The sequence below is a fragment of the Lithobates pipiens genome, unplaced genomic scaffold (genome assembly GCF_037356315.1).
Source record: "Lithobates pipiens isolate NorthernLeopardFrog02 unplaced genomic scaffold, aLitPip1_a1.2 Scaffold_30, whole genome shotgun sequence".
Taxonomy (NCBI): domain Eukaryota; kingdom Metazoa; phylum Chordata; class Amphibia; order Anura; family Ranidae; genus Lithobates; species Lithobates pipiens.
In genome coordinates, this window is record NW_027507791.1 from 18890031 (window position 1) to 18913066 (window position 23036).

Consider the following 23036-nt stretch of genomic DNA (forward strand, 5'->3'; position numbering starts at 1 on the left):
ACTCTGCCCGCCAATACTCTGCCAGACAATACAGTACAATACTCTGCCCGCCAATACAGTACAATACTCTGCCCGCCCATACTCTGCCAGCCAATACAGTACAATACTCTGCCCGCCAATACTCTGCCAGCCAATACAGTACAATACTCTGCCCGCCAATACTCTGCCATCCAATACAGTACAATACTCTGCCCCGCCAATACTCTGCCAGACAATACAGTACAATACTCTGCCCGCCAATACAATACTCTGCTCGCCAATACTCTGCCAGCCAATACAATACTCTGCCCGCCAATACAATACTCTGCAATGCAATACTCTCAAGGTTATTAATTAATTAGCTAATCAAAAAAAAAAAAACACTAGATTCATAAAAAAATTAAAATAAAAAAAATAATCGATAGATTAGTCGACAGACAAATTAATCGTTAGTTGCAGCTCTAAATAAATGTTTGCTTTTGTGCTGAATGATGAAAATATTTTGCTCGTGGAGTGATAGGATTGAACGCCCTTTGTTAATTCAAAAATGTTGCCACAGCCAGTGTTGGGATAAGGTCACCCAGAGCCCAGGGTGAACATGCCCCCCCCCCCCCCCCAAGACAAATGAGCATTGTGTATCAGAAAGCCACCCCCCCCCCCCCCCCCAACCTAAAAAAAAAAAAAAAAAAAAATTGTGCACCAATCTGCATTCCTATTCCCGGAGCACCCCCCCTCCTCCCAGTACAAATTCACCGTCCTGCTGAAATCCCCCCTCCCAGCATAAATCTTTGCCCCCCCCCAGCACAAATGCTCCCTCCTAAAAAAAGAAAATGATCCCTCCTAGCACAAATCTGCCTCATATTTCCCCTCCAAGTACACAATCTAACTGCCCCCCTCCAAATCCCACTCCTAGCACAAATCCCCCACCCCCCAAAAAAAAAAAATTCTCCTAGCACAATTCATCTTCCACCATATTACCTCTTCTAACACAAATCCTTTTGAATCATTACTTCTAGCAACCCCCCCCCCCCCCCCAATATCCCCTTAACCCCTTGCAACCCCCAAAATTCTCCCACCCAACATGATACCCCTGCACCCAGGGCAGCCGCCCACTCCTTGTCCTGGCCCTGCCAGCACCACACTATAAAGCATCAGCACCAATGACCCGCATCTCTCTGCACAAAGCTTCTGTATAACACATCTACGACTAAAGTGCAGCCCCTCTGTAAAACAGAAGTAGTCCCCCCCCCCTCCCCCGCCGTCTTTCATTGATTCACCACCGCTGTTACATTCAAGTTTCAAGGTTGTTGTTGTTGAACAAACTTTCTCAGTATCTCCGTCACATTGAGCACATTCTCCACCCGCCCGTCATGGACCCGCCGCATTCTTCACATAAAGCATCTGCTATTTCTTCAGATAAAGTGCAGAGGATCCGAACGCCCACTTGAAGCCGTTGCCACAAACAAGCCTATTCAGAAAGGCGCCATTAAAAGCCAAGCAACGAGTGGGGAGGAAAGGTCATTGATTGTGTCCAACAAAACACTATAAAAGAAGAAGACGCCATTTGTTGCTTTTGTACAGGGATTGTTGGTAAAGCGGGGGAGGACGGGGTGAGGGCGCTTTCAAGTGGTTTTAGAATAAATAGTCTTCATAGGAGCCATCGTTGTGTTTACAAGCGCATTCAGCGGCACGCGGCATTCGCTGTGGTACTGCATGTATAGAGAGAACAGGTTCGATAAGAATGGGCTGCTTGTAGAAAGTGTTATTTGATGATGGTTGGGTGGCATTACTACAAGAAAAGTGTAGAAAGGGCGGCAATAAAATTGTTGACATGGTTTTCTGGAGTATGTACATCGCATTCCTCACCAATTCCAACCAAGCAAATGATGAAAAACAAGGAGCAGTGGTCACCGTTTGTGAAAAGCCCACAGCAAACTAGCGAGGTTGCTTGGCCCGTGACTCAAGACATGTGCCCCAATTTATCTATCGGTGCATTGGGGCTACCTTTACCAAGCTTCAGGTTATGCTTAGGAGTAGCCCAACCCTACACATTTGGGCCCAGCAGTGTGGGCAGACATGCGCCCTGATTCTTCTATCGGGTGCATTGGGGCTACCATTACCAAGTGTCTGGGTATGCTTGGGAGTAGCCCAACGCTACTCTACTCATTGCCCCCACTGCTGGGCCCAAGACACATGCTCCGATTCTTATATCAGGTGCATTGGGGCTAACTCTCGAAGCCTCTAGGTATCTTTAGGAGTAGCCCAACCCTACTCTACAAATTGCTGGGCTCAAGACACATGCCCCGATTCTTCTATCACGTGCATTGGGGCTACCTTTACCAAGCCTCTGGGTATGCTTAGAAGTAGCCCAACCCTACTCTTTTAAATTGGTCAAACTACTTGGCCCAGGATACAAGACGTGCCATAATTTTTCTATAAAGTGCATTGGGGCTACCTTTACCAAGCCTTTTGAGTATGCTTAGGTTACAGGGGTGTCAAACTGACCATCCTCCAGCTGTTGAAGAACTACAAGTCCCATCATAGCTCTGCCTGTGGGAGTCATGCTTGTAACTGTCAGTCTTGCAATGCCTCATGGGAATTGTAGTTCCACAACAGCTGGGGGGCCGCCAGTTTGACACCTGTTGCTTAGGAGTAGCCCAAACCTACTCTACACATTTCCCATACTGCTGAGCCCAAGAACAATGACACGTGCCCCGATTCTTCGAGGAGGTGCATTGGGGCTACCTTTACCAAGCCTCTGTGTATGCTTGGAAGTAGCCCAACTGTACTGTACAGTTTCAATTGGCCATACTGGACTCCAGAAGAACTTTGATCATCTCCCTTTAAGGAAGCCATCCTCAACTAGGATTCATCCATAGCATGATAACATTCTTTTTTGCAATCTCCAAAAGGAGGGTATCCTGACTAAAGAGTCGGGAGCATTCTCCCCCTCTAAAATCAGCTTTAACAGGAGTTCCCTGGCACCTGAAAATAATTTCAATTGTTCCTCAAGGCCAGTGGACTCCAAACTGTGGCCCTTTGCTTGCCATTATCTGATCCTTGGGGCAATATTCCTCTCCAAGGGTCCCAAACGATGGGGCAATATTCCTCCCAATGGTCACAACGATGGGACAATATTCTAACACTGACCACAGGTGCGATGTAATTTATTTACTCCCACTGACCACAAAGACTGAAACCCTGTCTTCTCCCACTGACGCCGAGGCATTTACCACTCCCAGTGGTCACGGACCACCCACCTAAAGTCTGAAGGGCAGTAAACGGGCTCTTTGTTTAGACAGTTTAGGGACCAAAAGGCTGAGAAAGACCACAAGCATACTTAGTGCTTAGCCCCAGTACGCAAGAGTTGGGCGGTCTGGTACGGGCGGAGGGCACAGGTGCACCATCCAGTCTAGCTGCCTGTAAAACTATGGGAAGCAGAAAAATGCTGCAGCTCATGGTGCACCAAGTGGTACTAACTTTAACAGTAGCATGCACCCAGGAATAAACACCCAAAAACGTAGATCCCATGCATTCCAGGAGTTCATCCCTGGGCAGATACTGCCCTAAACATTGGTACCCCATGGTAAATAATGACAAACATTTGCACCCCAGATGTTTTGGAACTACATTTCCCACAATGCTCATGCATTCTGCAGTGTAGTTGAGCATCATGGGAAATGTAGTTCCAAAACATCTGGGGTGCCAAGGTTCACCATCACTGCCTAAGTGCACAGTCCAGCCCTGCCCAGCAGCAGAAGCTTTTCACATTGGCCTGCACAGGCTGCCGGCAACGAGGCTGAATGGTGCGCCTGTGTCTGCCACAAGCACCAAAATGCGGGCACTGGGGCTAAACACCTAGCGTGTTTGAACCCAAACATGGTTCACCCACAAAATATACACACAAAAGAAAACGCTAGCAGGTGCGCTGCTCAGTTTAGTATAGCCCTCCAGCTGGCCATTGCTGATAATTAGACAAGTCAAAAGGTTGCTGTTGCTCTCTATGGATCCTCTGGGTGGCAGGAACACGTCTAGACAAAAGAAGAGCACAAAGCCACCCTAGTGTCACTTGGATTTTATATGGTAAAGTTAAAAACACTACAATGGTCAAACTCACATTGTGTGAAAATAGATACAGCATAATTCCACTGTGGCGGCACTCCTAAAACCACCTCAAGATCCTGACAGGAGAGGGGGGGCCAGGGACGTCCAACCTAGCTGCCCGGATCCTGGCAGCGCACACCTGAGGCTATCCAACACCAGGCTTTACGTGCAGATCTTAATGCACATGTGCCCGTTGCTGCTCTCCAAGGACACACAAACAGGATGGGGGGGTGAGGACATCAGAGTTGCCATGACAACGCATTTTGGAGGCACGGCATCTTCCTAAGGTCACAGCCCACTAGTTATGGGATGAAAGACATGCCCACGGTGACGCCTGCCCTGATCGAGACAGGGGAGGCGCCACCATGAGTGCCTTTCTTCCCCTATAAATTGGCAACTTACCACGATTTAGTAGGCATTGGCTAAGGAAGGAAGCGATCCGTCTGAAAAGCGTTGTAATGGCAACTGTGTGATGGCCTCACTCTCTTCCCCTATGTATCCTGCTCATGTGTCCTCCGAGAGCAGCACCCTGGCGCATGCGCATTAGGATCTGCACATCGAGCGTGGTGGTGGATAGCCTTGGATCTTGGCAGCTAGGTTGAACGTCCATGGACCCCCCCCCCTCCCCTGTCGGGATATTGAGGTGCTTTTAGGGAGTGTGGCCACAGTGAAATCCTTAGGCTGCATCTATCTACACACAATGCAAATATGATCATTGTAGTGTTTTTGACTTTACCTCGATACCGACGTTGCCAGGTGACCAAAAGAGCAGGGGTGGAAGCACTCCTGCATTGGGCCCTCCCATAAATCTGGAGCTTCGGAGGAAGAGGAGAACCCTGGCTGCTGGGAGGTAAGGAGGACAAGGTAAGTAAAACCCTAATTAAAAACAAACAAGCTTTAAAATCAGAACTCCAGCCAATCATCTTTTTTGATTTGATAGTGGGGAAGGGTTAGAGCCTCTGTTGGGTTTTGGTTGATTTGTCCCAATTGCAAAGACTTTCCCTTCATCAATGGGACAGGAACGGAGGGGAATAAGGACATGGAAACAAAAACATAACCAAGGTTCTAACTCTCCCCACTTAAAGAAAACGAGGGAAAAAAAAATAAAAAATAAAAAGTGCTGCGGTTTCCAGCCAACCTTTACTTTGGCCACCATCAATGACCACAGCCTATTGCAAAAGGTACTTACAGACATGGAAGAAAGTTCAACTCTAGTTGGATAAAGAAATGTTCTCAGGCATATAGACATTTTCTAATGCTCTCTGGTAGTGCGCAGGGGATGGACTAAATGTCTGCCCGGCCCAACACTCCCTTCTCCACACATACACACTAATAATCAAGATGACAATAAATAATAAGAAATACAATATTGCTCAGTTTAATAATTTAATTTTAATCATCATGATCAATTTACAAAAAGTAAGGCACACTGGAAGTTATAAATATAATATTTATTAATAAAAAGTCTTCATTTCTTTTTGTTCCAGTTCCTTATAGCAGTGAGTGGAAAAAGGAGGTAGAAAATGTAAAATGGAAAAGGAATGCATACTGGCAATTGCATAGATTTTACCTACAGGACTTAAGGTGCAAACGTTTTATAATTGGGTAGGTGTACAGTGTAAGTTACATTTAGTATTGTCATTTCCAGCCAGTAGGTGTCACTCCCAGTTTCTCCTTATGTTTACCCGTCTATTCTTAGCTGCTCTATTGTAGAAAGGAGGAAGGAAGAAAAATGCAGACTATGAACCTAAGAACACCATCCCTATAGTCAAGCACGGAGGTGGAAACATTATGCTTTGGGAATGTTTCTCTGCTAAAGGTACAGACCAACTTTGCCACATTGAGGGGCCAATGGATGGGACCATGTATTGTAAAATGTTGGATGAGAAACAGAACACTGAATGTGGGTCATGGATGGGTCTTCCAGCATGGCACTGCCCCAAAACATACTGCCAAGGCAACAAAGGAGTGGCTAAAGAAGAAGCACATTAAGGCCATGGAGTGGCCTAGCCAGTCTCCAGACCTTAATCCTATAGAAAATGTATGGAAGGAGCTGAAACTTTGGAGCTGCCAAGAAACCTTAAGGATTTAGAGAAGATCTGTAAAGAAGAGTGGACTAAATTTTAAATGCAAAAAATACTGAAGCATCTGTAAAAACCATGATTCAAGTCTGCGCACACTTTATAGCAAAGTGTAAATGGCTCCTAGCCGTACCGCCATATCCACCACTGTCATAGAAAGCAACAGAGTTCAAGTTTGCGCTGACCATCCAGAGTCAATACCCAATACAAACAATTGGAGTGTGTGTGAGCAGCACCCCTCCCTTTCCCTCTCCGTTAACAGTATAGCCATAGTCCGCCATGATCAGTACTACAAATCAGGCTGCCGGATGTCGTTCAGAGCTTACAGAACTTTGGCTTTGACCATAAAGTTGTCAAACTGCGCAAACTCAAATGAGGCGGTACCAATGGCGGCCCACCCGTGAGACGGTCCCACTGTAATCTCGCCTTTCCACAAAGAGAGGCCGTTCAGGAGGCCGTAGGCACTGGAACCCTGGAGGGGAGATGAGAGAAGCGGCGTTATTCCATGTCTGGCCACAGGATCTGAAAATAAAGCTTAGCAGAACTCCTTACCCCCCCCCCCCCCTCCTGCCTGGTCTATTGTAATACGACGGCCAAGCGGGAACCCTATTGTCCTGGGTGGAGGTCCTCCCAAGATTGTGCCGTGCCCCCAGACACAGCCGTTGACAGATCACTGTACTGGCCCGCTGCCAGTACCATGTGATCACTGTAGCCAATCACAGCAGATCACATGCCAGTTGAACACAAAGCTTTTGGTTTCATGCCTTTTGTTGTCTGCTATTGTGATGAGCTCTGACTGGACACAGGGATCACATGGTACAGACAAAGGACAATCACAGCCTACAGGTACCACGTGATTAGCTGTGGCCAAGTACAGAGAATCACAATAGTAAAAACAATGAATTGTTTTCATTCAGAAAAAAAAAAAATGGTTGCTTATAACTGTAAAATTCACAGTTATAAGCGGTGTGTGTAAAAACAAAACAAAAAAAAAACCTATCCAATAATTCAGTTTTTTTTTTTTAAATCTAATTTCTTCATAAATTTAGGCCAATATGTATTCTGCTACATGTTTTTGGTAACAGCGGACATTGCTTCCACCAGACCCCGCAGATAGCGCACGTGCCCCCCCCTCTGGCCAATCAGCACGTGAGCGCCCCTGCTGGCGATAGTATACTGTGGGGAGGGGGGGGGTCATTTGGGGTATTTGTACTGCCCCTGCGTTTTTGGGCCTCAAGAAATGAGATCGGCTGTCTGTACATCAAGATTGATTGAGGACTGTATAAAATATTCTTACAGACTAAATAATATACACCGATTTGGGTTATTTTCATTAAAGAAATGTAGCAGAATACATGTTTGGCCAAATTTTATGAATAAACTGCAGCAGCTCTCCCTTGCTGTGTGCCTAAGGCATCTGCAAGTAGGGGTAGAAAAGCCACACAGCTTAGCCATGTTTTTACCCCCCCCCCCCTTTCTTATACTACAAAGAAAAAAAAGAAAAAATAAGTCTGAACTGTGTAAGGGCAGGCTGAATGTACCAAGTTGATCGAACAATTTGGGTACAGACAGCCTACTGGTTGTGCTGATTTGCTAGTGGCTGGTATAGCCGCTAGCAATAACTGTCTTCTCTTGGTGGGGACAGCTTCCCCCTCCTCCCCCCCTTTCCCCCCCGTCGAGGGGGAGATTACATTGGCCCGGCAGGAGGGATTCCATCAAACACGGACTGTGTTGCTGGGGGAATCTAGCGAATTTATTTTCTGTAACCAATTCGCTCCGTGTATGACTAGCCTAAGGCACCATGCAAAATGGATTCTTTCATGATTGAAAAAAAAAAAAAAAGGGGGGGGGGGGGGGGGGGCAGGGTGAGCACACATCAGTAAAAGTGCCCGTCCACAGAGATCAGTGGTCTCCAAACTGCGGCTCTTTGCTTACTTTTATCCGGCCCTTGGGGCATTATTCCCTCCACTGTTGCTGCCACTCTATTCCTCCCACCGACACCAATGATGGGCACTATTCCTCCCACCGACACCAATGATGGGGGACAGTTTACTAGCACCGACACAAATGATGGGGGACAGTTTACTAGCACCGACACAAATGATGGGGGACAGTTTACTAGCACCGACACAAAGGATGGGGGACAGTTTACTAGCACCGACACAAAGGATGGGGGACAGTTTACTAGCACCGACACAAAGGATGGGGGACAGTTTACTAGCACCGACACAAAGGATGGGGGACAGTTTACTAGCACCGACACAAAGGATGGGGGACAGTTTACTAGCACCGACACAAAGGATGAGGGACAGTTTACTAGCACCGACACAAAGGATGGGGGACAGTTTACTAGCACCGACACAAAGGATGGGGGACAGTTTACTAGCACCGACACAAAGGATGGGGGACAGTTTATTAGCACCGACACAAAGGATGGGGGACAGTTTACTAGCACCGACACAAAGGATGGGGGACAGTTTACTAGCACCGACACAAAGGATGGGGGACAGTTTACTAGCACCGACACAAAGGATGGGGGACAGTTTACTAGCACCGACACAAAGGATGGGGGACAGTTTACTAGCACCGACACAAAGGATGGGGGACAGTTTACTAGCACCGACACAAAGGATGGGGGACAGTTTACTAGCACCGACACAAAGGATGGGGGACAGTTTACTAGCACTGACACAAAGGATGGGGGACAGTTTACTAGCACCGACACAAAGGATGGGGGACAGTTTACTAGCACCGACACAAAGGATGGGGGACAGTTTACTAGCACCGACACAAAGGATGGGGGACAGTTTACTAGCACCGACACAAAGGATGGGGGACAGTTTACTAGCACCGAAACCGGGTCATTTTCTACTCCCACTGGCTGTCCAGTCCGCCCCCCCTAAAGTTTGAAGGACAGTAAACTAGCCTCTTGTTTAGAAAGTTTGGAGACCCCTGACATTGATCATCTACATACCTCAACGTGAAGGGTCAGTGTGTGCCATGTCCGGGCACGAACACCAGAAAGTCCTTTCAGTAGAACGATCTTCCCAACTGTAAATAGAACGCAGGAGTTACGATGTGCAAATATCACCCAAACGTCACCAGAGACGATCACCATCAGAGACCCAAAACATTCATCATGTCAGAACAGGAAACCTGAATCTGCACACAAGTTAAACACAAACACAAGTTTTTGGAAAAAAATAAAAAATAAAATAACAAAAACAGTAAAGTTAGCTCAATTTTGTTTGTATAATGTGAAAGATGGTACGCCGAGAATCGTGATCCTTATTCTAAGCCAAAAAAATAAATAAAATCAAAAAAAAAAAAAAAAATCGTGATTCTCTCTCTTTTTTTTTTTTTAAGAATCGTGCAGCTCTAACCTACAGGTGAGCTTACAATAAGGCACGTCCACCATTAGGAGAGAGTCGCAGGTTTAGCAGCCAGTGACATCACCAATGCACGCACACACTGCGCTCCCATTGGACACCAAGCTGTCCATTGAGAACGCTGTGCTGCAGCCGTGACTCCAGCAAGCACGTATGATGTCATTGCAGCTCAGCCATTCAAACGGCCGGAGCACGAAAACATGGAAAGAAGACTAGGTGGAGATGGAATCCCTGTCAGTGCGACGCTGGAGGGATCTGTTTTGTAGCCTTTCATCATGTGCACCGCTGAAGCTGGTGCTGTACCCGGAGGATGGTTCGCTGAATTCAAAATAGGAACCCCAACTCTCTGCTCCGAGGCTCCACAGGCCGTTCCAACAGCGGATGGATATTGCTACGAGGCAACTCCTCATGGACCCCAAAAGGACATGTGAATAGGAAAACGAGAAGGAAAGAGGGCTCCAAGTAGTGCAGGTCAAACTGGGAGGTTTATTAAAATATGTCATATATGACAAAATGGAGTGATCACAAGATAAAATGACAAATAAAAGTAATGTGGGGTGCAGTAAATGCTTTCCCGACGCGTTTCAAAAAGAAACTGTCTTCAATTGCCCCAGTTGAACCATCCTCCGGGTTTTAAATTGCCACAGTTGAACCATCCTCCAGGTACAAGTATTAAGGGGTTATTCCTGCGCCTAATCAGGGAAGAGAACAAGGATCTAATTTTGTACTGCTGCATACACTGGAAATGGGGTACTTGAACCCTTTTTACAGGAAAAATATATAAGAAGTAGTGTTGCGCAGTACTGGGTTGGGTGATATTATCCTGAGAGGTCAGTAAATTCTGTCCACATCACAATAATTAAAGTTAGATGTGTTATCGCCCAGACTAAAAGGGGATGTATGGGCGGCTAAAATTGGCGAAATAATATGAAAAAAATGATGCTCAAGTGTGAACAAATATAAGTGGGTGACTTCTACGTCACAATGTGAATAGCATAGTATATCCAATGGTAAGCAAAATAAATAGTGATTCTTAATGCGATTAACAAAATCGCATAAGAAGTGCCAGTGCTAGATAGTGAATAAATCTATAGAAATATCGACTACACCATAAATAAAAACCAATGTGCATAGAAAAGTCATTAAAAAACACAAGAATTATGTAAAACAGGTTTGCTAGTGGCTAGGAAATCGCATAAGGTGCCAGTGCCGAAAATTATTGTAAATAAATGCGTATAAATAACTTTATACCATGTGCTAAATTGTGTAAATACGGTGAACACGTAAAATCATGTGACATACACAAAATCGTGTCAAAGAAAACAACACATAAGAAAAGGATCTCTGTAAAAATATTCTCAGTAAATGTGCACAGTGATTTAAAAAACTATATCAACCAATAGATAAAAAGATTGCACAATCACATATATCAGGTTTGTGTCCATTCAAGATGTGCGATAACTGGTGGCGATTATATTCAAAATCGCATGCAACAAAAAACGCATAAAGTGCTGGTATCAGATTTTTTGTGCACTGTAAAGTAACGTTGTAAACAGTGATGGTATTAGTGATGGTGACTGTATCCCACGTGGTCCTGTGTACTCAGGGTATAGATGTCCCCTTACCTTACAGCTGTAAGGTAACAGCGTTTGACATGTGTATCCTCAGGCTTCCTGGTGGTCTTTTATCCCTCGAGGTCCTATCCTTATGGCCCCAGAAACTGGCGTCTCCTGCCTATTACACCGTGTTGGTCTCCTTAAGTGGACGTTCAGCGGTACTCAGCATAGGGGGGGGGGGTTGTTAGGTTGCCTCAGCGGTGGTTGTTGTGTGAGGGTTAAGCAGATAAAAAGGGGAGCCCCATAGTGTAGTAATTTTGAACAAGATTTAAGTTTTATTTAAATATAGTGGATAAAATACTCACAAACATATAGAGATTTCTTTGCAATGTAAAAACGAGCCTCGAGCTCGATTACGTCACTTCCGGTAGCGTCCCTGTATCCACTATATATCCCAGGGACGCTACCGGAAGTGACGTAATCGAGCTCGAGGCTCGTTTTTACATTGCAAAGAAATCTCTATATGTTTGTGAGTATTTTATCCACTATATTTAAATAAAACTTAAATCTTGTTCAAAATTACTACACTATGGGGCTCCCCTTTTTATCTGCTTAACCCTCACACAACAACCACCGCTGAGGCAACCTAACAACCCCCCCCCCCTATGCTGAGTACCGCTGAACGTCCACTTAAGGAGACCAACACGGTGTAATAGGCAGGAGACGCCAGTTTCTGGGGCCATAAGGATAGGACCTCGAGGGATAAAAGACCACCAGGAAGCCTGAGGATACACATGTCAAACGCTGTTACCTTACAGCTGTAAGGTAAGGGGACATCTATACCCTGAGTACACAGGACCACGTGGGATACAGTCACCATCACTAATACCATCACTGTTTACAACGTTACTTTACAGTGCACAAAAAATCTGATACCAGCACTTTATGCGTTTTTTGTTGCATGCGATTTTGAATATAATCGCCACCAGTTATCGCACATCTTGAATGGACACAAACCTGATATATGTGATTGTGCAATCTTTTTATCTATTGGTTGATATAGTTTTTTAAATCACTGTGCACATTTACTGAGAATATTTTTACAGAGATCCTTTTCTTATGTGTTGTTTTCTTTGACACGATTTTGTGTATGTCACATGATTTTACGTGTTCACCGTATTTACACAATTTAGCACATGGTATAAAGTTATATATACGCATTTATTTACAATAATTTTCGGCACTGGCACCTTATGCGATTTCCTAGCCACTAGCAAACCTGTTTTACATCCTCCAGGTACAGTACCAGCTTCAGCCCTCATAGGATTATAAGCCTGTTTGACCCACTGTCATACGACACGCGTGTCCACCCCAGTCGGTAAGAGTGTTCATTCACTTACTTTTGGAGCACTGCTGAGAGTGACTACAGACAAGTTGTTTCGCTGTTCTCAACTGTTTGGTGTCACCCTATTAAGAAGAGTATTTCTTCACTTCCACACCTATATGGACTGTTACCCCATATCGCTTTGTGCACTTTATGAGTTTCAACATTATTTTTCTTGAGGATATATATTATTTTACATTAAGATAGGAGTAATACGTCACTTTACTGTCTATATTAGCGCTGCATTGTTTGATTCACTATTCACGTTTAACTTTGAACGTCAGCAGCTTTTTTTTATTTTCTATTTTTGTGGTTCAGCGCAATCTTTTCCTTGCACCTCATCCAATCAGAGAAGACTTTGCATTCACTAAGAAACTGCAAAGCATCCTCTGAATGGCCCCTGTGCCGAACGGCCGACCTCCTGTGTTCACAATACAGCAAAGCGGCCACGTGGAACATGGCCCGGAAACTAGTGGAGATTACTGGAGTAGAGGAGTAGTAATGAGGTCTACTACAGTGATTTCCAGAGGGATCCCATAGAGATGGTACATACATAGTTACATTGGATCCAAGCTGGATGAATATAACCATGTAAAAATGTCCATACCTGGAATTCTCAGTTAAAGCGGTAGTAAACTATAAAATAAAAAAATTTCCTCCTGCAAAGTTCTAATCATATCGTAATGTGTGGGGTGCATCGCATATTAGCACATTATGAAAGACTTACCTTGAAATAAAGACCTCTGCCGCGGCACGCTGTCACTGCTGACGGGGCTTCCACCTGCACCCAGTCTTCCTTCCAGTTTCGCCATGGGCTACGGCCGCTTGAATGGGCGAGCAACGAGGATGTCCCTCCCATGGCACACAGCTCTGAATGAACAGCACCAGTATGCCATACCTTCAGAGCGCATGTGTCGGTGAAGTCGCCGGCTGCCAAAACGAGCCAATACCTCCTAAACAGTGCAAGTTTAGGAGATATTCATTTCACCTACAGGTAAGTCTTATGATAAATCTCACCCATAGGGGAAATTATTATTTTTTTAAAATATCATCACAAAGCAGAGCTTACTACCATTTTAACCACTTTGTGACCACCGCAATGTACTGTGAACGAGCGGCCACTGTAGGCAAAGCGAAGTACTGATACGTCGTCTTGGTTTAAGGCATCCCTGGTGGGCTCCTCGATGGGTCTGCACCAACAAGCAATTTGCTGATTATCAGCATAGACCACCCCCTCCCCCGTCAGGAGAGCAGCTCTCCCTTATGCCGCGTACACACGGGCGGACTGTATGGCGTACTTAGTCCGTCGAAACACATTTCAGCGGACAGTCCGCTCGTGTGTGGGCTTCAGCTGACTTTTTCAGCGTGCAGTCTGGCGTACTAAGAATTTCGAATTTTTCGAAATTCTGTCCGTCGTACTTTGGTTTCAGCGGACAATCCGCTCGTCAGTATGCTAGTTCGACGGACTAAGAATGGCGCATGCCCAGAAAGGATTTACACGGCGGAAGGGTGCATTGCTGTGTATTCGACTTCCTATTTCTAGTCCCGTCGTACGTGCTGTACACGTCATCGCGCAAGCTTTCGACGGACTGTTTGTGCATCCGTGTGTGGTCAAGTCCATTCAGTCGAAAGTACGACGGACTGTCCGTCGGATTGTATGACGGACTAAGTACGCCATACAGTCCGCTCGTGCGTGTGTACGCGGCATTACTCACACCTTGTCAGCTCGAATAGAGAAAAAGCCAATAAACAACACTTCCCCGTTACCATATGATTGGACACAGCTCATCACATGGTAACAAGCCTACGTCATAGGCTCTTTACAGGGAGTTGTGAGGTGTCAGAGCAACACACCACACGTTCGATCGCAGCACCATGCTCGTGCAAGAGTCCTATCCTGCTGGACGTCATATGACACCCAGTCAGAATACAACCACTTCCCAGCCATCATTCTGCTACATAGAGGGCAGGAAGAGGTTAAAAATGTGTATAATATAATATAATATAATATATATATATATATATATATATATATATATATATATATATATATATATATATTTATGGCAGAAAAAAAAAACTGCTCTATGTAATGGTTTTGCACAGAGCAGCCCAGATCATCCTCTTCTCAGGTCCCCCGCCAGCACTCCTGGCCCCTCCCTCCTGTCGGGTGCCCCCACAGCAAGCAGTTTGCAATGGGGGGGCTCCCGAGCTGCGGCTCTGCGTGTCCACACACAGTGCCACGACTTGGTCCCGCCCCCTCTCTCCCCTCATTGCCTGTGGAGAGACATCGGCGCCTGCTGCTGTCTCAGCCAAAGAGGAGGGAGTCACTGGAGAGCCGATGCTCTCGTGCACATCTTCCTTTTGGTGGTATTTGATCACCTTTTTTTTTTTTTTTTTTTTTTTGTGTTATAAACAAAAAGATCCACAATTTTGAAAAAACATATATAAAATTATATATTTATATTTTTCCCTTTTTCTTACTTTCTGCGAAAAAATAAATTTAATATCAAAATAAAAATCAAAAAAGAAATGTCTTTATCAATTTAGGCCCATATGTATTCTGCTAAATATTTTTGGTAAATAAAAAAAAAAAAAAAAATCTCAATAAGTGTATATTAATTGGTTTGCACAAAAGTTATAGCGCCTACAAACTATGGAATATTTTTTTTTTTTTTTTACTAGTAATGGCGGCAGAGAGAGTAAAGACACTGACACTTTTTTGGGAACCGGTGACACTAATACAGGGATTAGTGCAAAATATGCGCCATCACTGTACTAATCCAACTGGCTGGGAAGGGGTTAACAACAGGGGAGATCAAAGGGTTAAGTGTGCCTAGCCAGTGTTTGTGTACTTAGGGAAGGTTCTTTTATTATGGGAAGGAACTAATCCATGTCCCTGCTTTTCAGGAACACAGGATCCATGCCTTTCCTACTGACAGCTCCACCCGACTCCACCCCCTTTGCCCTGTCCACGTATACCCCACTTTTTTTTTACTGAAGCGCCCATCAAATGCAGTCTCACCCGCGCCCATCAACGAATGTTTACTTTACTTCCATTCATTCGGGAGTCGGGACACAGACAGTCCTCCACCGCTGCTGCGCCTCTGACACTATGGGCGAACGGAGCGGCGGCTGCCTGTTGATGCCGAGACTTAGTTGTTTGCTGCAGAGAGAGGAGAGTAGGAACACCAGTGGCCGGGCACCCTAGGCGGGGGCCTAGTTTGCCTAGTGGTAGCACCGGCCCTGGAGGTAGGGTGCTAATAACAAGGCTGCAGATAACAGTAACAAATAGGATCCGGGTATATACGGCCTCTCATATCTTAAAGTGGTTGTAAACCCTTACAAACCACTTTGACCTACAGGCAAGCCTAGATTAAGGCTTACCTGTAGGTCCAAGCAATATCTCCTAAACCTATATGGTTTAGGAGATATTTGCCCGAAAACGGGCACCGCTGTCTACGGCGCATGCGCCGTAGACAGCGGCGCGCAGGCGCACTGAACGCGGCAGTTCCAAGAATGGAGCTGCCGCATTTGTCGACTCCCGTGCGCATGCGCGGGAGTGACGTCATCGCGGCTTCGCCGAATGACAGCGGCGGAGCTGCGAGACGCCACCAGCAAGATGGATGCGGCGGACTACAGGGGACAGCGGCGACTTCGCTGCTCCTGTGTCAGGTAAGTGACACATAATGGGCTACTATGCGATGCATAGTAGTCCATTATGCTTTACCTTTGCAGGGAAAAAAAGAGGAAGTAAACTCATCAGGGTTTACTTCCTCTTTAATTTTGTAGATTGGCACAGAATAGAGAGCAAATTATGTTTTGTCAGAATACAGTGTAGGATGGGCTGGCACGCCTCTCTAAGCAATGAGTGCACCGTCCTCCTCAGAGCTCCTCCCCAAATGCGCACTTACGTAAATCTCCGGTGACCTTATAAGTGCCGTCAGCAAACACCCAGAAATAAATCCCTTTGGCCACGTAAGCCTCGGATCCACCTTGATTCACTCTGGCTGCAATGAAGACTCCTCCCGTGTCCGGGGTCTCAATGTAAATGTCACAGGTTACAGTAATATTGGACCTACAACCCAAAAGACAAAGAAGTGATAATGGCAGAAGGAAAAAAAAAAAAAAAAAGAAAGAAAAGGTTAGAAAAATCAATTAAAAAAACAGCGCCATTTCAGAAGAGGCGCGGACAAGAGTGAAATGATCCTGGAGGGTGAAGACCTGCTTTAAGGCTTTAATACCCACACTCTGCATATATACACGTCCAAGGGCGGCAGAACTTTGTGCTGACAACAAGCTCATTGCACGCTCCCAGCATGGTGACTGAGCTCTCCAAGACAGCCACCAACTGGTAATGTTCTGGAGCTGGTGGGCTCAGCTCCCAATCATCTGACAACCAAAGTGGTCACCTGATCAGCTGGTCCTTCTCACCCCCCCCCCCCCCCCGATCATAAGGATCCATTTACAGAGATGCCAGGGCTGGGCTGGAAAGAGTTAACACAAAGATGTAGGAACGTAGCCACGCCGCCTTGGCCCCCGTTGTAGGTAGGAACGTAGCCACCCCACCCCGCCTTGGCCCCCGCTGTAGGTATGAACGTAGCCACCCTATCCCACCCGTAGATAGAAATGTAGCCACCCCACCTTGGCCCCCACTGTAGGTAGGAACGTAGCCACCCTGCCTTCGCCCTGCTGTAGGCAGCAACGTAGCCACCCCCCGCTATAGGCAGCAACGTAGCCACCCCACCTTGGCCCCGACTGTAGGCTGCAACGTAGCCACCCCACCTTGGCCCCACTGTAGGCTGCAACGTAGCCACCCCACCTTGGCCCCACTGTAGGTAGCAACGTAGCCACCCCACCTTGGCCCCACTGTAGGTAGCAACGTAGCCACCCCACCTTGGCCCCACTGTAGGTAGCAACGTAGCCACACCGGCTTGGCCCCACTGTAGGTAGCAACTTAGCCACCCCACCTTGGCCCCACTGAAGGTAGCAACGTAGCCAGCCCCATCTTGGCCCCACCGAAGGTAGCAACGTAGCCAGCCCCATCTTGGCCCCACCGTAGGTAGCAAAGTAGCCAGCCCCATCTTGGCCCCACCGTAGGTAGCAAAGTAGCCAGCCCCATCTTGGCCCCACTGTATGTAGGAATGTAGCCAACATGTCTTGCAAGCTCCTGAGATGGACCATGGGATTTGCAGTGTACATATAGAGCCATACACATTACCCCAACTAGTGAGCACTGTTCACTCCAATCAAAAGGAAGTGGGGGGGGGGGGTGTATAGATGTTCTGCAGCTCACAAATGGCGTTACAAGGAGGCAGAAAAGCACACAAAGAAAACAAACAATGTCACGAAGAAAAGATTACAGAGCCATTAAAGAAGTCAAAACTTATAAAAGATTTCTGGAGAATATATTGTTTAGTGTCCCTCTTAAGTATAATCCCTACTAAACTAGTCTTAAAAATGCTCCCTCCTGCTACCTATGCTGACTAACCGGTGCCAGTGGCAGCTGCAGTGGAGAAGAGGGAGCACCGACAACAGACGGACCATAGGAGGCTATGTGCAAGGCCTGGAATTCACAGCCATTGTCAAGCGCACTCTCTCCTCTCCCCTGCAGCAGTTACTCCCTGACAAAGGAGCACCTGACCGAACTGGAGCAAGATGTAAACAATATATATTAAAATAAGACCAGGCGACAGGCACTCACCATGTGAAGTCTCCAATGACGCTTATGGCTTGAGGGGCATCAGACGCCCAGGTGATGGGACGCTGAGTGAGCACCTGCCGGAAGGTGAATGTGTGATCTCCAGGGTCCGAGGTGTTTATGAAATATTCGAAAACTCCAGATTGGTCTGCGAAATATGGAGCCTCGCTGAACGGAGGGTTACCTGGGCACAAGAACCATTTATGAATGAAGGTCAATCCAGAGTAGTATTTCAAATCTTCAGATGCCACTGCGTATCTCAACATTTTGAAAAATAGCATTTCCACACTACTGCCCTAGTCACACCCACATAAGATGCTAAAGTTCCACGAATGAATGAAAAAAGGGGCAGGCCAGGGACAGTCAGACTGGGAATAAAGGGCTAGATGAAGCTGGATGTCCTCCAGCCAGGACTTGCTGCAGCTTCTAATGCACACTGAGAAGCTCACAGTGTGCAGTGAAATCAGAGTAAGCCATTTCAGTACAGGAGAGGAGCCGATACAACTGACGGGAAGGCTGGAGGTCAGATTTAAAGGTTCATCTCCACCTGAATCTGGCATTTCACTCTCTGATTTGCATCACTTGGATATCAGTGCGATATTTTCAGCCTTTTTACACCCACTTTACAGCTACAATGAATGTGCCTTGGAATCACAGCCTGGACTACTGAAAGATTTTATTAACCATGATGGAGGGTGGTGCCATTACTCAGCTTCGTAATGGCCGTGGAACAAGAAGAACTGTGAAACATGTTGGGGAGATTGTGAAATATAGAAAAAAGAAAAGAAGCCAGCTTGTTCTCCAGCTTACCAGTGACCGCTAAAATTATACATTTTAGGAGGAGCTCAATAACAAAAGCCACGTGACTTCCAACAGTCACACCTACATACTGCACACTTACGGACTTTAAAGTCATCCTTGTACTGTCGGGGGAAGGGCTGAGGCTTGGGGGGTTCGGGGTAAGACCCTTTCTTGCCCTTTTTAAGAGTTGTCAGAGTGTACACCTCATCCACACCCAGCTCCAGAGAGAACGCACCGTTCCGAACCTGAAAAAGACATGACAAGACAAGTGGCTCAAGAAGAAGCACATTAAAAAGGTCTATTATAAGCTATATTACACCTACAATAAACCTGTTGTAAACAGACACTGAAACTAAGAGACTAGTATGGCTGTTGTATTTGTTGTACTGTATAATTTAATGGGGAGTGGGGGGTGTAATAATATTACTATAAATAAAGTTTTACTAGCACTTCATAATAGAATAACGTACCAAGAACTGGTCATGTAATTATTTTTAACCAGTTCTTGGTACATTATTCTATTGTGAAATTCTATTTAAACTAGAATAAAAAAAAAATATATATATATATATATATATATATATATATATATATATATATATATATATATATATATATATATATATATATATATATATATATATATATATATATATATATATATATATATATATATACACACACACACACACATATACATATACACACACACACACAAAGTTTAATTATTTTTATTAAAACATGTACCAAGAACTGGCAATATAAAAGAAAAAACGTTTTTTAGGCATTTCCTGGTAAATTATTCTATTGTAAAATTCTATTAAAAATGATATAAAACAATAAATATTGTTGAAATAAGTTGGTCCACGCTATCCCAGAGACACATTACTGTTAAAGGTACCTCATCCCCTAATAATTCTATAAATATTGTATCCAAGAATAGGAAAAAGGGGGGGGCAGGGGATTTTTTTACGGTACACTATATAAAGAGACAGAGATTTCTTAAAAAAGAATTCATAGCTTTAATATTGGAAATATGTTAAAATTATTTTGGAAAAACCAAAATAGCAAAAATATAATAACAAATACACTTTTTATACAAAAGATTACATGACACAAAGTATAGGGGATCCTGAAAATGTTAGTTGCTGAGAATGATCATGTATCCTCCCGACATGTTTCGCGTTTTTGCTTCTTCAGGGGAGTATGCAACTAACATGAACATAAACACAAAAAAAGGTTTAAAGCGGTAGTAAACCCGCATTTTTTTTTTTTTTTTTTTTTTTTAAACCTGCAAAGCAAAAGGCATAATGAGCTAGTATGCACCGCATACTAGCTCATTATGAAATACTTACCTTAGAACGAGGCCCCGACATCTCGCCCGATCCACGCCGAGGAAGCCGACATGCTCCCTCGGCGTCTCTTCCGGGTATCGCGGCTCCGGCGCTGTGAGTGGCCGGAGCCGCGATATCGTCACTCCCGCGCATGCGCGCGGGAGATTTAAATCCGGCCGGACGAGCGCTGCCGGATTTTCGCGGAGAGAACCCCCTTGTGCGCATGCGCCGCTGCAGTCAGCGGCGCATACCGAGGGGAATATCTCCTAAACCGTACAGGTTTAGGAGATATTTTTTTTACCTACAGGTAAGCCTTATTATAGGCTTTCCTGTAGGTAAAAGTTAAAAAAGTGGGTTTACTTCCACTTTAAGAATACAGAAAATACATTTATGCCATACAATTAGATACACATAAATTTCAGAACATTAAGTATGAAATTGGTCTCAATTCGCTCAGTCCAAGGAGGTACAATGCTTACCCAGGTATAATCATTCCCGGCATCGCAACCCACAAGCCAATAGATGGTGAAATAGGTGGCAAGAATTAGGTGACAGGATCAAATGCTAAAACAACCCAGCCCCATGCAGGGCATAGATGGAGGTAGACAAGCGCTACAAAGATCAAAAACAAAATCCAGAGATAAGTACCAAGTTTACAAATCCAGCACAGGTATTGAAAAATGTTAGTTTGTAACAGAAAGGGTAAATGATATCAATCCCTAAATATAAGAGGGAATTGGGGCTGAAAAACATGCCTCCATAGTAGAACATGAGATGCTCATTATCAAAGGAATGAAACAATTGATTTTAATTACGCCTAATTAGTATAAGGGTTGTAAGAAGTGGCTGCTGGGGGTATACTACCAATATACTGTTAAAGAGAGTAAAAGGAATAAAAATTATTTTTACCTGCAGTTAGAGTCAAAGATGAAAGAATTAATTCCATATGATAATATTGGTGCAATACAAATGCAACAGATTACAAAGAAAGAATCAATTGATTCATTGTGGTGTTTTATAAATTACAGAGTGCAGCGGTATGCTGCCACTGCCAGGCTTGCTGAACCTACAAGCAAATAAAAAGAAGGATGAATAGATATGGGTATAGAAAGATGAGAAACGGTGTTGTAACAGTATGAAGTTCAACTAAAAAAATATATTTACCAAAAGGAAGAGTCAGCGTGGCAGTAGTGTCTGTGCTGAACCTGCACTACAGATGAAGTGACAGCGCTGCCTTTTGTATCCCCCATCCATCGAGCCGGCGTCTGACGTCACCGGCTCGATGCGGACAGCCATAGGTGGAAGCAGTGAGCATGTGCAAAGCCTTCCGAGTCGGCATTTGAACTACCAACCCCATAATGCCTCAGTGCTGACACGAGGTTCATTTGGATAAATGCTGATGGAGATAGGGCTACGCTAGCTCTCCGCCCTTAAAGGGGCGGGAAGACACAAGCCTGCATAGAGGGCAGATGAAACGACGATTGTCATGGCTTTTAACCCTAGAGGGGATTACATGCTCCCTTCCACCTCAAATCGGGAGCCGCCTGGGGATATGACCCAGCGGCGCCCTTGGGTGTCCATATGCCCTTGCATACTTGGAGCAAGGGAAGATAAAAAACAGAGGATCCAGTCCCAAATCACAAAATAGTATGGCTTAGGAATGCGGTGTAGGGAAGGAGGGAAAAAGCAAAGCTCCTCAATGTGGGTGGGACTCATAGAGAGCAACAGAGATCCCCAAGTGTGCAAACCATGAAACCCACCTTGGGCCAAGCATAGCGAGACATTAAACGGTATATATTACCTGTACAGCGTTAATAGTAATTAGAAATGACATTTTTTGATGTACAGAGATATTTTTAAATATAACATAAACATATCAATAAAGAAAATAAAAATAAAAATAAAATAAAAAAATAAAAAACAAAAAGAAAACCAAATAAATTGGGGAGGGGGTAGGAGGAAAAGAGGGAAGGGGAAAAGATAAACAAAAAGGGGAAAAAGGGATATCACTTCTCTCTCTTCATGCCAGGCTCCACGGGGGCTCACAGCTGAGGTAGGAGGGTTCATGAAACAAACAGAGATTAGCTATAGAAAAGATCTGTAGCTTATATTTTCATTGAAACCAGGGTATTTTGTGGCTTTTAGGATAAAGATCCACTTGGCTTCAGTTTGTAAGAGAAGCTTGTCCACTGAGCCACCTCTTGAGTTTAGAGGTATATGGGCCAGGGCTGAAAATCGTATCCAGTTGGGGTCAAAGGCATGATGGGTGCCTATGTGCCTACTTATGGCTGTAATAATTTTTTTATTGAGAATGGGTTTGATGTGGTCTTTTATGCGGATAGAAAATAGTCTTTTAGTTTTACCTACGTAAAATCCTCCACAACGGCATTGGGCCAAATATACAACGCCTGGAGTGGAGCATGTAACGTGGAATTTCGAAACAAACAGGTTGCCATTTGGCAGTCTGATCTTTCGAGAATTATATATATAGGGACACATGTCACATTGCCCGCATGAATAAGTGCCTGGATATTTAGGTTTAGTTTCACCTGAGGAGTCCTGAAAGTGACTTCTAACTAACTTTTTGTTTTTTATTTTTTTATTTTATTTTTATTTTTATTTTCTTTATTGATATGTTTATGTTATATTTAAAAATATCTCTGTACATCAAAAAATGTCATTTCTAATTACTATTAACGCTGTACAG

The 23036-nt window shown here is 44.8% G+C and overlaps 1 protein-coding gene and 1 long non-coding RNA gene across 2 annotated transcripts in view; both read right to left on the reverse strand.

The window, feature by feature from the left end:
• Window positions 1–5456: 5456 nt before the first annotated feature.
• GALC (galactosylceramidase) overlaps window positions 5457–23036 on the reverse strand; it is a gene marked incomplete in the record, with an annotated part of 51457 nt that continues 33877 nt past the window's right edge. The window contains 5 exon segments of the mRNA XM_077463729.1: window positions 5457–6636; window positions 9139–9215; window positions 16408–16571; window positions 18198–18378; window positions 19096–19240. Of these exon segments, the coding sequence (XP_077319855.1) occupies window positions 6487–6636; window positions 9139–9215; window positions 16408–16571; window positions 18198–18378; window positions 19096–19240 (717 nt within the window).
• LOC143942437 (uncharacterized) lies at window positions 20004–20895 on the reverse strand. The gene is made up of 2 exons (XR_013264776.1): window positions 20809–20895; window positions 20004–20207 (listed from the first exon to the last, which is right to left on the reverse strand). It is a non-coding gene; the product is annotated as an uncharacterized LOC143942437 (long non-coding RNA).